Source organism: Pteronotus mesoamericanus, unplaced genomic scaffold (assembly GCF_021234165.1).
Source record: "Pteronotus mesoamericanus isolate MK-2021 breed Mesoamerican mustached bat unplaced genomic scaffold, CSHL_Meso_final contig_27, whole genome shotgun sequence".
Classification (NCBI taxonomy): Eukaryota; Metazoa; Chordata; class Mammalia; order Chiroptera; family Mormoopidae; genus Pteronotus; species Pteronotus mesoamericanus.
Window position 1 is genome coordinate 25,417,163 of NW_026555115.1, and position 17,238 is coordinate 25,434,400.

At 39.9% G+C, this 17,238-nt stretch overlaps 2 protein-coding genes across 3 annotated transcripts in view; one reads left to right on the forward strand and one right to left on the reverse strand.

The window, feature by feature from the left end:
• SLC49A4 (solute carrier family 49 member 4) overlaps positions 1-5,751 on the reverse strand; it is a 75,689-nt gene extending 69,938 nt beyond the window's left edge. The window contains exon 1 of the mRNA XM_054575210.1: positions 5,050-5,751. Coding sequence (XP_054431185.1) covers positions 5,050-5,392 — 343 coding nt within the window. The 5' untranslated portion in view covers positions 5,393-5,751. The remainder of the gene's footprint in view (positions 1-5,049) is intronic.
• A 1,021-nt stretch (positions 5,752-6,772) lies between these two features.
• HSPBAP1 (HSPB1 associated protein 1) overlaps positions 6,773-17,238 on the forward strand; it is a 52,502-nt gene continuing 42,036 nt past the window's right edge. For both annotated transcript variants that reach the window (XM_054575208.1, XM_054575209.1), the window contains exon 1: positions 6,773-6,958. In XM_054575208.1, coding sequence (XP_054431183.1) covers positions 6,895-6,958 — 64 coding nt within the window. In that variant the 5' untranslated portion in view covers positions 6,773-6,894. The remainder of the gene's footprint in view (positions 6,959-17,238) is intronic.

The window sequence follows — 17,238 nt, forward strand, 5'->3', positions numbered from 1 at the left end:
CTGTTGATTTAATTTTATCAGACTGTAATACTCACTATTCCTGGCTGCAACTGTCTACAGACCACCGCATATCTGCATCCAGGTCATTCACTCTCACTATTTGAATATGAATGAGCTCATTATTACTCATCAGGATATCACTTCTTTCATAAATCCGGAGATTTCAATAGCCACTAGATCATCCTTTCAATATCCTGGCCTCTCAGTCTCCTGACTTCTTAATCCACAATCATGTCTTATAACCTACCTCAGTTGTATACTCTCTTGGCTACACTCTGACTTTTAGTTTACCATAATGGCATCTATGACAATTTTAAGCATTCTGTTTTCAGCCATAACGTTGTTTCTTTCCCACTCATTCCCTCTAGTACTGTAAATCTTCACCTAATTGGAAACTCTCATCCACCTCATGTGGTGTCTTTTCTCCTTTACCCAGTTTAGATTCCACGGCAAATTGTTATCACTGCCTACATAACCCTCTACTCTTGGCCTGCACTTTCTTAGACCTATTCACCTGGTAAAGAGCAACTGTGGTTAAATCTCTCTCTGCCAACGCTGCCTATGCCTGTGCTTGCCTGACAAAGCAGGCTGGAGGAAAATACACAAACATGCTAACTGGCCTCTCTTGAAATTAATGCCAAATAACAGAGCAGACCCTTAATGTCCAACAATCCAACTGTATGTCGTGCACCACATTATGACGTTTTGGACATCATAGACATATGAAATGAATGGTAGTCCCGTAAGATTTATAATGGAGCTGAAAAATTTCTATCTCCTAGTTACATCATAGCTGTTGTAACATCCTAGCACAAAGCATTACTTATGTGTTTGTGGTGATGCTGATGAAACAAACCTACTGCGCTGCCGGCCATATAAATATATAGCACATACAATTATGTAGAGTACATAACACTTGACAGTGATAAACTATGTTACCGGGTTATGTGTTTGCTTTACTGTACTTTTTTATCATTATTTAAGAGTACTCTTTCTACTAAAAAAAAAGTTTGCTGTAAAACATTATCCATGTTACATAGGCAGTGGCCTCATACATCTCGCCTTTACCACGCAACTTGATTGCATCATTTTCTTTTATGTTTGATTTAATCTCATGTTACTTTGTACAGTAACAGGCTGTGCACACTTGCAGTCTAGGAAAAAAGGCTATACCATATAGCCTAGATGTATAGTGGGCTATAGCATCTAGTTTAGTGTAAGTGTGCTCTATGCTGGGCACACAATGATGCAATTGCCTAACAATGCTTTTCTCAGAGGGTATCCCCATGTTAAGCAGTACATAATTTTAATTTCTAGTCCCTATATTCTCTACTTTCCTAGGAAATAGTTTCATAACTTAACCTCTCTCTTCGATCCTCCAATAAATGTTCCCTTACCTTCACTTGTCAGGTGATAATTTTGCTTCCTATTTTCTGAGAACTATAAGCAAAGATAACTTCCACAAGCTCCCACCACTTAGTGTATGCATTTATATCTATACACTCTACCCTCTCTTCTGTTACTACTGGAGAATTAGCTGTCAACGATTTTACCAAAGGCCAACCTGTCTACCTGTGCTCTGGAGGCCTGCAACTCTTGCTTACTCAAGGATATGGTAGAGCAGGTCTTTCCTCTCCCTCTAGCATTGTCAACTTCCCCCTTTTTTATTGGATCCATTAGGATGATGCATTCAAGATATGCTTCAGTATCTCTTACCTTTAAAAATACCTTTTCAGTAGCCACATTCCCTCTGGCTATTGCCCCATTCCTTGCTGCCCTTCACAGCATAACTGCTTGAAAGAAATAGTAACACTCATTGTCTCCAACTTTTCTTCTTGCAATTTATTTTGAACTCACCCCCACCACTCCAGTGAGACTATTTTTCTTAGAGGACACCAAAGAGCTCCATGTTGCTAAATCCAAGGCTCTATTGTCAGTCAACACTAGATGGTTCTTTCTTCCTTATTGTTGCAACCACTAAGTGTTAGAATGGCCACAGACTCAGTCCTCTTCTGAAGCAACACCCATCTCCACCTGTGATCTCTTTCAGCTCCAAGACTGAGTACATCACTGGTGGACAAATCCCAAATTTAGTGCCCAGGCCTCTCCCCTGCACTCCAAATTTGTAAATTCAACTGACAGCTTAACCTATCTACTTGGGTATCTAATTCGCATTTCAAACCCCTGATCATGCCATCTGCCCCAAACTGCTCCTTCCACAATCTTTCACATGTCAGTAAATTGTAACTTGATTCTCCCATTCACTAATGCTAAAAAGTTGAGAAACAACTTATAGACCCCTTTCTTTTCTTTACACCCCACCATCAATCCATCAACAAATACTAGTGAGTCTACTGTTAACATATATCTGGAATCTAACCACTTTTCAAATATTCCACTGCTATCACCCTGGTTGGAAGTTACCGTCAGTCACATCTGTGTTATTCTACTACCCTAATGGGTCTCTCTGGCTCTTGTTCTCGACATAATAGCAGAACCATTATTTTACTCTTCTGCTCAGTCTTCCAATGGAGAGAACCCCCCTCATTCCTCAATGACCAATGTCCATACAGTGGCATATGACACCCTTCATGATTCAGCTCCTACTATCTCTGACCGCATCTCCTACTGATGTTTTCCTCAGGGCTCAACTCCAGCCACAGTGCTCTTGGAGAGGCCAAACAAGTTTAGGACCTTTGTTTTTCCCAAAACAGTCTTGTCTGGAACTGACAAGTCAGGCTTCCTTTTAACCTCAGGTCTTCTGCTTGAACATGCCTTATCAGTGAGACCTTCCCTAACACTCTATACAGATTATCACCCAATCATCTCCCTTTTCTCCCTTGTCTTGCTTTATTTTTCTCCAAAGCACTTTTCACCATTTGACATACTAAATATTTCATTTTATTGTTTTTTTGATGCCTGGATCTTCTTACTAGAAAGTAGACTACGTGAGGGCTATCTCCCCGGCACTTAGCACATATACCTGTTTTCTTCTTGAACCTTTCTTCATTTGGCTTCTAGGGCACACTAGCTTTTGGTTTTCCTGTTATCTCACTAGCTAGTCCTTTTTTATCTCCATGCTGGAAATGAAAAGTGGTAAGAGAGTACAAAACCGATCTCAGGAAGCTAAGCAGTCTTCTAAGCTAAGCTGGATGGGACCCATGGCAGCAGTAAGGCCCGGCAGCTACCTACATTCTAGGGAGAAAGGTATGTTAGAATCCAACAATAGCAAGAACTCACTTTCTATGCATGCAGATAGAACATCTGCAGCAGGACAGCCAATGTATAAAAGTTTAGCAACTTTCTCCTACTGAAAAGGAAAACCATTTCCTAAAAGAGAGAATTTTTAAATTTATTTTTTATTGCTTCGACCAACAGAAAATATAAAATTGAATTCACCATATAGTCACGAGAACTCTGAAACAACTCTTAAAGTAACTTACTCTCTGAAGAGAATAGGTAGTCCCCAATTTTTCTGGCTAGAGATAGCAAATAGAATTATGATAAGGGTAAAAATGAACATTTCTCTATTATAAAAACAAAGTTGGCTAAATTTAGCAAATAATATTGAAAATTGCTCTTGATTAAAAGGTAAATAAACCACAAAAGAGCATTTCCCTCTAAATTTAGTCAACCTTGTAAGAAGTGACTGAAGAATTGCCAAAGACTGCATGAGGTTAAGGAGAAATAACAAATACAGTATGGAACCCTCCACTGAACCCTTGGAACTGAGTGAGGGGGTGGGGAGACATTAGTGAAAAAACTGGTGAAACTTAAATAAAGACTATAATTTAGCTTAAAAGCAAGCAAATGAACAAAAACAAAAAAAACTCCATTTAATACAAGAACCTGAAACCCCACCTCAGCACCTAGTGCACATCCTCTGCACAAGTACTTGCTCTACCTGGAAGTTCCACATCAATCAAGACACACCTTCCAGGGCTGGGCGCCTTTCGTTATTAAAAGGTTCTTCCTTGTGTGGCTTCACCCTTGGTAACTTCACCCAGTTTAGTTCTTCTTTCCAGAACCACACACACATTAAGTCTAATTCCTCTTTTACTTGATCTCCACATATTTTATATCCTGACTCAAGCTTCTTTTTGAAGCCTGACACAACTAGTTCCCTTCATGTTTTACATTATGGTTTTTACATCCTTTATTATTCTTGCCACACAACTATTAAAGTACTCCAGTTTGTCAATAGCCTTCTTAAAATTAATGCTTACACCTGAACACTGGAGTAAATCCTACCAAATTATCTCTCTTCTTGTTTTAGACACTATGCTTCTCTGCCTAAAATCGTCCTTTTTTCGGCAGCTACGTCATATTTATCATGAATCATTTGCCACACTTGTGTGGTTTAATTTAATGCCTTATCATTCAATCATATGACTTTTTTTTTCCTTCCTCACAGAATCACACTGGCAAGTGGTAAAGTAAGATAGGTATCTGTCCGGAATATTATTCTGTGAAGAGAGAGTCTCACTCATTATTAAGTTTTATCTGATAATTATAAATCTCAACTGACACAGCTACCTAGTCACATTCACACACTTTAAAGCTGCCATCCACCTTTTCTCCGAAACCAAAGAGTCAGATCCGAGTTTCCCAACAGCTCTTCCTGGGCTAGAGTCATCTATTATGCAGCCAACTCATTACTTCCTTACATCTGGGCATCATCTGTTTACTTTCTGACCTTTCGCCCTCAACATCCTCAAATCTCTCTGAAGTCAAAGCTAAAGTCATTTTTGTGAGGTGTAAAAACATACACAGCACGTGCACAGGCAGACTCTGATGTTCACAATATGCAAAAAACGTGAACCTTAAAGAGAACGCTTAATCCCTGCTGTTGCATAATGGACCTTGATAAAAATATAATGGCTGCAAAGAAGGCTTCCCGTATTTGTTGCTTTGGGCACAAAGGGTTCCTAGTCAAGAATGGGATGCCAGCAGCACTCTCGTCACCTCACACAACCTCTAAGACGAAAACTGAGGGAGGAGGCTCCCCCAGCAGGGAGAGCGCGGGCCGGGCTTCCCGGAACCCCTCACCTCTCTTGTCCAGGAGCCACATGAACGCGAAGCAGGGCAGGAAGCCTATCGGCCCCCACAGCACGAGGAGCGCGATGTCCCAGCTGGAGAAGCCGTAGGCCTGGCGCGCCGAGTTCTGGATGGGGCCCCAGGTGTTCCAGACCAGGCCCTGCGCGAACCCCAGCAGCGAAAACAGCAGAAGCACCAGCCAGCGGCGCCCGTACACCCGCCCGGGACCAGAGGCCGCCACGGGCAGAGCCGCCGCCGCTGCTTCCCGGCTTCTCCAAACAGTCCCCGGTGCAGGCCCCAGCCCGGGCCCCAGCAGCGGCTGCCGCTCCTCCTCGCTGCTCCAGCCGGAGCCCATGGCGACGCGAGGCCCACGGGGCCCCTGCCCAGCGCGGTCCGGGTATCCCCCGACCAGCTCCGGGGAGATGCGGCGGGAGGCTGGAGGAGGCGGAGACCGAGGCTGCTTTGGACGCCCTCGGCCTCCGGGCCGCGCCTGGTGCGCCTGCGCCGGGTGAGCCGTTTCCCGGCTGGGACGACGGGTGGGTGCAGCGCGTCTGGAAAAGGCTGGGTTGCAGGGGTGGGATGACCTCCCGGGTGGTGAGAGACGGAGTGGAGCCGGCGTCCCAGAGGAAGGACGGGGAGGAATTGGAAAGGCAGGGAGGAGCGCGGCCGAAGCAGGGGAAAAGGAAACTCCCAGAGAGACTGTATTAGAAGAGGTTGGGCAAGGAACCCAGGTTGCTTGAGGAAGTGTCCAAGTTTTACATCATGTGACTAATAAACAACTCGACCTCTGGTCACTTAAGCTAGTGCTTGCTTCTATATTGGGTTTCTTATTTTTTTCTTGAGTTTGCAACTTCATAAATTATAGGAGAAGGTAGCATAAGATTGAGGCGTAGTAGGGACCCAGATGTTGCCACTTGAAAATCATTTTTTCTTTAGGTACTGTAAATACTGACTAGTTTTACCAGCGTTTTGTATTACATACCCAATAAGATTATATTCTAGCCAATTTTATTCATATATAAAAGATAGAGGCATGCTTCTACTTTATCTTCTCATTAATAGGTGGTCAATAAACGTTTGTTGATTAAAACTGGAAGATTTGCCCCCAAATGATTTAGATCCATCTGGGCGTTGTTGACCTCTTGATCACATACCAGTTGTTTATTCTAATATACAAATCTAGAAGTCTTACAGCTGTCGGTCAGTGCCCTTGAAAACCTAAGTGATTTGGCTCGTCTGGGTGGGAAAATGAATCGCAGGGAACACAATTAAAGAACATGAGATGTAGGTTCCCGGCAGCCAAGGAAACAAAGGGAGTCATGTTGCTGCCAGAAGAGCAAAAGAGGTAGAAAGAGAGGAAGAAAAGCGTGAAGTCTCCTACTTTCCAAGGCTAGTAAGAGTGGCAGCAGGGTAAACGAACGCAGAGCCCCATTCCACTGCTCCCAGCCCCGCACAAAAAAAAACAAACAGCCCCTAAAACTCCAATACAATTAGGTAGACGAAAGCGCCAAGGTGAAAAGGAAAGACCTGACTAGAAAACGAGGAGAAGCTGAAACGAAGCCAAAAAAATAAAACACTGAAAGAAGGGTGAAGTCTGGTTAAGGTAAAAAAACAGACACAACCGACACCACGTGGTTACATTACAACAAAGCCGGAATCAAAACAAACCTCTGTAGCTCCGCCCGACGCCCGGCGCCCGTCACATGACTTTCACGTGAGCAGCGCTTCCGGAAGAGCCCAGTAGCAAGCGCGTGTCCACTGTGGGGCGGCTGCAGAACGGGAGTGTTGTCCCTCGGCAGCGCCGCTCACCCTCCGCTCCACTTTCGGGTTCCGGGCGGAGCTGGACTCGTGCTAGCCATGGCTGCAGGCCCGGGGGCGACCGCTGATACGGGCTCTGCAGCTAGAATTGGAGAGGAGGAAGGTAGGTGCCAAATGACTCTCTTGGCACCTCTCTTAGCCGTTTGGTCTAGCTTCTGGCCCTGCTTTTAAACTGTGAAGAAACTATTTGTGTGTCGTGAACGTGGCTTTTTCTGATCCTCACAGAGGCTCTGTATCCCCGCATCGTACTGGCGGTAGTGTACGCAGGACGGTGTTTTGAATGTTACATTGGATTAAAATTAAATTTGTGAAATTGCAGCTCACCCTTGAGGTAAATGGAGATATCTGGGATCTTTGTGAACAGCTTTGAGCTTTGATTTCGGTGGAATCCTGCTTTAAAGAACGGTTGAGTTTTGGAAACTCATGAGACTGAGATCCCCTGTAGCATTTATTGAATGACTGCTCGGTTCCTGGTACAGCCCTGGCGACTGCCACAGGATCCAGAGATTGTTTATTACAATACTTTTTTTCCAGTTGAGTAAAGAGATACAAAAGGAAAAAGAATGATTAATACATGTGGTGACGTAAATATTAATAGTAGTGCCCGCTGAGTGAGGTCTCTCACCGGGAGGAAAGATTCCCAGCGCGGAAAACTAGCTTCAAGGTAGGAACAGTTTGAGGTGGGCCTTTATGATTGGATTAGATAGTGACGAGCTCAGGTGGTTGTAATGGGGAGGCGTGGAAAACAGCAGGAAAGCACAGGATGGACACGATTGGGTATCAGTCATGTTTGTCTAGAGGGGGAGATCATCATTCCAAACAGAAGAAACAAACCAAAACTTTGTATCTGACCCCAGCCTCCTGCCTTTATAACTCACTTGCTTGTATACCCCAAGGGGACAGTTTTGAACTTCATCTGTACCTCCAATTCATTGATCCTTCCATTTTTTTGCTCATCTGTATCCCCTAATCCCATTTAGAGAGTTCATGTCATAGTTTATCATTATGATCTCCCTTGAAAATACAGTATCTCTTGTCCCTCCCTGCCTTTTATCCTGGCAAAAGTAATACTCCAGATGAACTCAATTTTTTGAGCTCTTTGCAGCTCCACCTTTATAGATGAACTTTGCTGGGAAAAGGCCTGGACAAACCGATGACACTATAAAATGAAAGTGGTCAGCTTCTCGAATATTCACTCAGCATTGGCCTGAGATCCTTCTGATGCTCTGTTTCTGTGTAAGCCTACTTGTATTCTCTTTATCTCTTTCTCATTTTCAGCCGCTGACTTCTTTGTAAATCAGGTCAATTCTACATCTAATCTGTCAACTTTTACCCCCTTCACTATCAGACCCTTGTCCAGATCATCCATGTTTCTTACCTAAATCGCTTGGGTATCTTCAGGCCATGTGCCCTGTTTCCTATCTTGTACCCCTTCAATCCGTTCTCTGTTCAGGAGCAAAAAGTGACACTTCCTTACTTAAAATTCTTCAGTGAATTCCGTTGCACTAGAATTTAGAATAAAATCCAGATTCCTAACCATGGCCTACCAAAAGCTTTGATGTGGGTTCTGCTCTTGTTTCTAGGAACATGTCTTGTCACTCACCCCCTTCCTCTTACCTGCTTTTCACATGGCTGGTTCCTTAATCTTCAGGTTTCAGAGTATGTCATCACCTGAGACGTTATCAGAACAATCTATTTAAAACACTGTAGTTTTCCATGACCCCTAATCCTAAATGTTCTATAATATACCATGCTTCCTCCTTCATTTTACTTACCACAATCATATTACTTGTTTATTATTGTTTCTTCCATTAGACCTTAAGTACTTTGGGGATGGGACCTATATCTGTTGTGTTCAGCACAAGCAGCAAGTACAGTGCCAGGCACAATGGGCACTTAATACATATTTGTTGAGGGAAATGACTAAGGGCACTCTGTTCCAAGTACAGAGGCAGGAGGAGAAAGAGCTTGGCGTGGTCCAGGAACTGAAAGGAGTTGGTTTGAGGAGTGGTGAGAGAAGAGGAGTCCCGAAGGGCACTGTGTACCAAGTTAAAGAAGTCTGGACGTTATGACAGTGGGAAACCTTGGAAGTGTTTTTGGCGGGTGGAGGGTAATACCATCAGATACAGAGTTAGGAAGGGTCACTCTGGCTGAAGGGTAAAGCATAGATTCAAGGGAGAAAGACTAAAGGTCAAAGTACTTAATCCCCATTTGTTTCAGTTTTCTTTGTAAAATGGATGATTATTGTGAAAGTTTAAAGATACTTATAGATCATCTAGCATAGTATGTGTCAGGAATTATCTAGTTAAGAATGGTAACTATTTTTACTATTAATAGGAAACACTGGCACTGGTCACTTGACTGATGTTGAAACTGAGGAAAAATAAATTAGAGATATCTGAAATTTTCCAGCCTGAGAAATGACATGTACATTAGGAACCTGAAGAAAAACGGAGGTGGTTGGGAGAGCACTGTTGATTTTTAATGTGAATGTGTGGAGTATAGATTTGGAAGCGTGCTGCCAAAGATGTCAAGCATGCAGCAGGGGAAGACAAGCTTTTTGTTTTTTATGGTATTCACATACCACAAATTCACCCTTTCAAAATGTACAGTTCACTGGTTTTTAGTATTTTCACAAAGTTGTGCAGCTATCACTACTGTAATTCCAGAACATTTTGATCACATCCAAAAGAAACCTGGTACCCATTAGCAGTCACTCACAATTCACCCCTCTCTCCAGCTCCTGGCAATCACTAATCTATTCTGTGTCTGTACAGATTTGCCTATTCTGGACATTTCATATACATGGAATCATATATAATATGAGGCCTTTTGTGCCGGGCTTCTTTCACATAGGGTAATGTTTTTAAGGTTCACCCGTGTTGTCGCATGTATGAGTACTTCATTCCTTTTTATGGTTGAATAATATTCCATACATAGTTTGTACATAACGTATTTTATTTATCCATTCATCGACTGATTGGCATTTAGGTTTTCACTTTGGGGCTATTAGGACTAATACTGCTGTGAACATTATATGCAAGTTTTTGTATGATCATATATTTTCAGTTCTCTTGACCATATATGTAAGAGTGGAATTTCTGAGTCATATGATAATTCCATATTTAGCTTTTTGAGTCAATTGGTGATTCTTAATCTGGAAGTGCTAAGGACGGGGGAAAAAGTGAATTTAATTTCATCCCTGGTAAAAATGTACTATTCTGGTGAGTGATGTTGATAATGAGGTGGGAGGCATGCATGCATGGGTGGAGGGGATCTGTGTGAAATCTCTGTATCTTCCTCTTAATTTTGTTGTAAACCTAATGCTACTCTAAGAAATAAGCCCTAAACAATATGAAACATTTTGTTAAGAATCAACTTAGATTCTGAGTGTGATATCTTACTTCTTGGATCACACATTGGTTAAAACATTTCAGTGAAATAAAAATTGTAATTATTTAAATGTGATGCTATCTTTCAGACTGAGCTTATTATATTTCAGTTGAGCTCTCATAGTTTTAGTTTTAGCTAGGTTCATACCTTTATGAAGAGAAGGATGTATTCTTTTTAACTGTCCTTTCAGGTCTGCACAGGGAAATATCTCATTCCAGGGTTGTACGGATTTGAGTTTCATGCATAGCTGACACTCCTACATAACAAGGTGTACTCTTTAGCAGTGATGTCATACTCTCTGTGTCATTCTTGTTCTCGTTTTTAAAAAAAGGTTGGAGGAGGCACAGGAATTTAAAGAAAAACAAATCTGTGTGATGTCAAAGAGTGAAAAATGTCCATGCACCTGCTAGAGCACATGTGTAGTTCATATGTAGCTAAAATACTTCATATTTGCTAATGATGAATATTAGAAAAATAATACTATTGAATACTTTTTAATTGTGGTAAACAAGTAACAAAAAGTTTATCATCTTTGCCATTTTTAAGAGTACAGTTCAGCAGTGTTAAGTATATTCACGTTGTTGTGAAACAGAGCTCCAGAATCTTCTCATCTTGCAAATGAAATTCCTTCCTCACCCTCCATCAGCTATGGTAACTGCCACTCTACCTTTGAAAATTTCTGTTACTATGAATTTGCCTATATTAGATACTTGTGTAAGTGGAATTATACAGTAATTATCTTTTTGTAATTGGTTTCTTTCACTTGGCATATTGTCCTCAAGGTTCATCCATGTCGTAGCATGTGACAGGATCTCTTTCCCTTTTTTTTTTTTTTTAAGATTTTATTTATTTATTTATTTTTAGAGAGGGGAAGGAAGGAAGGAAAAAAGAGGGAGAGAAACATGATGTGTGAGAGAAACATAGATTGGTTGCCTCTTACATGCCCCTGGTTGGGGGACCTGGCCCGCTACCTAAGCAAGTGCCGTAGCTGGGAATCAAACCAGCGACCCTTTGGTTTTCAGGCTGATGCTCAATTCACTGAGCCACATCAACCAGGGCTCTTTCCGCTAAGGCTGAATAATATTTTATGGTATGTCTATACTATATTTTGTTTATCCATTCTTCTGTCAATGGACATTTGGGTTGCTTCCACCTTTGGCTATTATGAATAGTGCTGCTGTGAATATGCGTGCGCAGATATCTCTTCATGACTCTGCTGTTGAATATTTTTGACGAAAATTGAGATAAAATAACCAGTTTATTTTGGATTATGAAAAATTTACTTAGTGGAAGCTGAAGTGATAGAAACATTTGGTAGAAATTTTGAAGATACTTTGGAGCATAATAATGAGTTTTATAGTCTTTTGCAACGCCATTCTTTCTTGTACTTACTTCACTTAAAATACATATTTACTTTTCCTTTAGGTTTAAGATTAGTATTACTTTTGAACCTATAAGTATTATTTATGAGCCAGTTTCTGGTCCTAAATGGATTAAAGTAAGGAGGAGGGGTAACTGGCCAAGAGTGACAAGTGTAAGAAGACAGGAAGAGGATGGTAGTTGTCCAGCATGCAACTGTCTCCTGTCCCCAGGTGACCTTGCTTGGGTGTTCACCACCATCCAGGTATTGGTATTGACAAGGTAAAGTCATAACAGTGTCATCCTTTTTGTTTGTGGTATCTTCAGTGATAACACTTTCTAGACCTTGAAATTCAAAGGGTTTATAACTGTTCATCAGTTTACTGAAGTATTATGTTAACTTCAGGAGAATTTTCTTAGTTTGTATTAACATTTTAAAATAGTGACTATAAAATTTAAAAAATTATCTTTAGTGTAAATTTTACCATTTGGTCTTTAGTCGTTTTGTTAAGTAGTACTTGCATAATTCCTTCGGCGTTCACTGTTCTTCTGACATGGCCCAATGTTCATTATTTTTTACCCTAATATTTACCATACCTACTATCTACCACTCCAGAGGTTTTAAAATTTCTTTTATGTATATACACTAGTTGGCAGACTGATGAAACCATCATAGATTATTATGTATATATGTATTTAGAAATAAATTAGATCATCATGCCAATTTTTTATTCATGCTTTATCACTATGATGAGTCTCTATTTTAACTTGTGACATACTCTTATGTCACCTTCTGGAAGTTTTTGAATAAGATTGAAAATATTAAATTTAAGTTTAATAGTTATTAAAATTTCTGTTAAACTTATATGTGACATTTTAGAGCTGTGAGTTAATTTTAATTTCAGGATCTTTGTCTTTGTTGTATTCTATTAGTATTAGGAGAGTATTTTAGAAAACTTGTGTTAATATGTGTAGATTCACAGCCAGCTCCGGGGACTGAAAATCTACCTCTGTAAGCAGAAGGTAGGGAAAGATTGAAGAAAGAGGCTGCCACTCCAGTATGGTAATTGGTGGAGATTAGTAAGGGAAATTTACATATGAGGAGCATCTTGGGTGGCTGCAGGGTGAAATGGTTCCCTCCACCTCTTATCAGGCTTCAAAGGATTATATACAGTAAAGCAGAGGATATCATAGTCACTAGTATGTGAATGCTACAAGGTACGGAAAATTACTTTTTTAAACACTCAGGACAATGGCCTGTTCCAGGAACCAGCACCTAGTGGGAGGCAAGGGAGGGGTGCTGTTTTATGTCAGAATGAACATGGATTACAATCAGACCATCTCTAAGGGGGATTTGTAGTAAGCAATCTTAGTTCTGGCCCATGTCCAGCTCCCAGGTCCTGTAGTGGTGACATGGAACAGTCTCTCCTTCACAACTTGGTATGTTTTCCTTATCCTTGTAGTGAATTCTAAGTCTCATATACAAATCCACACCAGATATTAATTGACTGATGCAAGTTGGTAGGAAATTCAGAGAAATTAGATTTCAAATTATCTTGTTCTTTTCATTAACTACAGAAAAAATTATTGAGAAAAGGGCAGTTTGCTTTTTGATGGTATTTCATGATCTCCAAAGATTTAGTTGTTAACCAAACTGTAATAAATTGAGTAACGTGCTATATTTAGAGGGAGAAGAGACTGTTGTGCAATACCTAGATTACTAATCTGTTTTTTTGAGCAGTTCCTAAATCATCTAATTAAACATTGCAGCTTCCTGCTATTTGAGACTTAAATACACTATCTTTTAAAAGCTGTCAAGGTTGCTTCATAATTTTTATAGCTCTTTGCAAATACTGTTGGCATGCAATGACTGGTGCATCCCTAGGCTATTTAATTAATGCAGTGTAGATTGCATTCTTCTTTAAAAGAAATTGTAACACTTAAATTTGTTAATTTAATGGCCCAGTACATTGTTGATTAAACTTTGAGAAACCAAATTAGTTTTATCTCCCAACCAATTGATTGTTTTATTTCACTGATAGGCCTGAAATTCCGTAAGTACGCTAATTTCCTATTATGGTGAGCAGCCTACTGTTCTGTACTTTATATGTTTTACAAGACTTTTCATTCATGTAGCAAGTGTTTGAGCATTTACTATATTCCAGTCACTGGGCCAGGTGCTTTAGTTTTTAGAGTCTCCTATTCAATAATGTCTTGGATTTTTAGGTCAGATCATTAAATACTTCAAAAAGTTAACATTATGTTGGAGGAAAACTATATATTTATTTCTTTGAAGCTGTTCTGTCAAAACACTGGTCATATTTTGGGAACTTTCAAAGCCATATGATTTATTGGCTCTGATTTAAGATAACCAGAATAAATAAACTGCCAGCCCCCAAAAAACTGGTGTTTCTTTTATCTCTGCCCTTTACATTTCTAGAAGTAAAATGTTCAAAGCTTGAATATTTTACAATCTTAGAACCGACAGAATGCTACTGTGAGTCAGACCAGTCATGATTCATCCAACTTAAGCCATAGAGTACTTTATAGGGATGTTCAACAACAACAGCAACAACAACAACAACAACAAACAATTCAACTGAGTAAAATGCAAAGATCTTACTGGCTTTATTCAGCAATTCATGAATCAGGCAGTGTCCCATCTAGCACATGGAAAGGAGCTCCAAGGAGCTATACAAAATGAAAGACTTTTAGGGGCACAAGGGAGTGGAAACAAGGAAATTATACTAGCACAAATGGATTGGTTGTGACAAGGTCATTTTCCCTAGGGAATGTGAGTGTCTGTCAAGCAAATTGCCTCACTAGTGCTGACCAGGTGATGCCTGATTGGTTTAACATTCCATTTCTAGGAGAGGCTGAAAATAATTAATTCTTGGTGATTTAGGGCTTAACATAAGCGACTCCATTGTGGGCCTGTTTTGTTTTTAACAGAAACAATATGGTTGTCGTTGAAAACAGTGGCCTCAGAAGGTAACATATTATAGTAGTTATGAGTTAATAACAGAGTCTTGACTATATCAGTGAATTTTTTCTATGCGAAAGGATTCAGGAGGTAGAATTTTGCTGGTTTTAACTCAGTGGCACAAAGGTGGACATCTTTCCATTCTTTCAGCTGAGGTTGCAATTTCTTGGGCCTGCCTTTTATCTTTGAAGATGACTAACCATTTTATCTATTTTCCAGGCCAAAGGTAGAAGAAGAAGATAGGGGTGAAAAGGCTGACTGAGAAACTTCCAGATATATCTCTTGTCCATTTCTATCTACAAAGGAAGCTAGGAAATGTAATTTATCAGCCTCTCCCATTGCCCAAAGTTCTTTTAGTAAGAAAGAAGAGAATGGGTATTGAGTAAGGTAGGCAACCAGCATTCTCCACTACAGGTGTTAACACCAACCACACTCATGCACAAATCAAAACATTTCTCCCTCCTCAAAAACACATGGATTTATTATCTATGAATCAATCTAAAACTTTCATGAATCTAGTTATCTTTTCAGCTTATACTACCTCTCCTGAATTTTTAGCGTTAGTGCAAGTCCCTCAATTTTAATTCTTTGGAACCAGGATAGTACAGTGGAAAGAGCACTGGACTTGGAATCAGGGAACTTGACGTATAGTTTCAGTTCATCATGAGGGAGTTGACCTTTGATATCTGAGCTTCCGTGTCTTTCTTTGGATAGTGGTAATAAAATACCTTCTCGGCCCGTGTTTTGCAGGCTTCTTAGAGGATCACGTGTGCATTTTTATTTTAATGTATATAAAAATATATGGCAAATTTCTCCATCTTTACCATCTCTGCCTTCCTCACTGCTCCTCCTTATTGTTCAGGACCCTCTTATCACACTTTTCACCTGGCAATTTCAATAGCTCTGAGTCAATTCCAGTCCCTACATCTCTACACATTTCTACATAGCCCTCATTTTAATTGTTAATGGAGATATGTACTATGGAGAAAATATTTAGTCAATAGTTTTTACTTTAAGCATTAGGTTGTTTATATTTTCAGATGTATGTTGTGTTAGTATTCTATGTGTTTGTGTATACATATGTAAGATATATGAATGTATATATAGTGTATGATTAATTATTTGGTTAAAAGCCAATTCCATGTCCTGGCTGGTGCGGCTCAGTGGATTGAGTGCCAGCATGCTAACTCAAAGGTCTCTGGTTTGATTCCCAGTCAGGGTACATGCTTGGGTTGCAAGCCAGGTCCCCAGTAGGCATGCGAGAGGCAACTGATGGAGGTATCTCTCTTACTCTTTCTCCCTGCCTTTCCCTCTCTCTAAAAGTAAATAAATAAAATCTTTTTTAAAAAAAGCAAATTCCTGTAACATGAGTTACTAGGTTAGTGGCTGGTTCTTTGATACTTCTGCTTTATTATCCCAGTTGTTTCTCAAAGGATTGTTCTAATTTGTATGCCACAAATGAGAGTATTATGAATGTATTGTAGTTTTTATACATTGTCTGGCAAAACTATAGAAATATATAATAAAAAATGTAGCTCATCCATTTCCTTTTTTAAAAATTTTATTAAATTTAAAGAGAGAGAGAGAGGAAGGAGAGAGACACATTGATTCCTTGCTCCACTTATTTATGCATTCATTGGTTGTTCCCTGTATGTGTCCTGACTGGGGATCAAACCTGCAACTTGGTGTATCAGGATGATACTCTAACCAACTGAGCTAGCTGGCCAGGGCCTCCATTTTCATACTCACAGAACCTAGGCACTACAAGTACAGGAAGATTTAGTGCACTGCAATCTTGGTAACCTTGTATTTATAAGCCAGTATTGGTTCAGACCTTAAAAATGATTTTATCATACATAAGTGGAAAAAGAAAAACATCTCAAGGAGAGATAGAAGAATTTTTTATTCCTCGTCATATCCTGTTTTCTTTAACAGGGCTCTTCAGTATTTAAAGGTTACTTAAAGATAGACTTGCGGCTTCTTTTACATTGAGACCTAGGAGTGCTGTCTCCCTTCCTCACTCCACGTAGTCCCTAGCTCTCCTACCTACTCCCACCCACTGAGCATCCACACTGATATCCTCGCTACTTGGAAGCCCTGACTATGTAAGTGACAGATAATTCTTTAGTGTCAACTGCTGAAGGCTTAGAGCCTGCTCACATTCACCAAGGGTTTAAGAAAGGATTTTGAGTTTTTACCATTATTTGAGAAACAAGGCCAAATTGATTTAAATTTTTATTTTCTTTAAAAACAAGCTTTATATTTAGACAAGTAAAGTACTACTAAAGTTCCTTGATGAGTCCTTCCCTATCCCACTTCCTTTTATCAAAAAGTTTAGGAAAAAGTTGGATGGTGAGAGAATTTGTATTTATGATCTTTTCTTATTTTTTTGAATTAAGTGTAATTACAGATTAGGTAACTGAAATACACAGTTTAGCTGATTTAGAGAATCATAAATATATGTTTTGGGGGTCAGAGTGTGAAGCATTTTTTGCCTTTTGCCAAAAAACTTTCATCTGAAGATGTCTTTTACTTATTCTTTTATTTAACAAATACTGATCTTTACTATCCTATCCAGAATTAACATTCTCTGATTCTGTGAAATTTATTGAAGCACTCAGTGCATTGCCCCTCTGCTGTTTATAGAT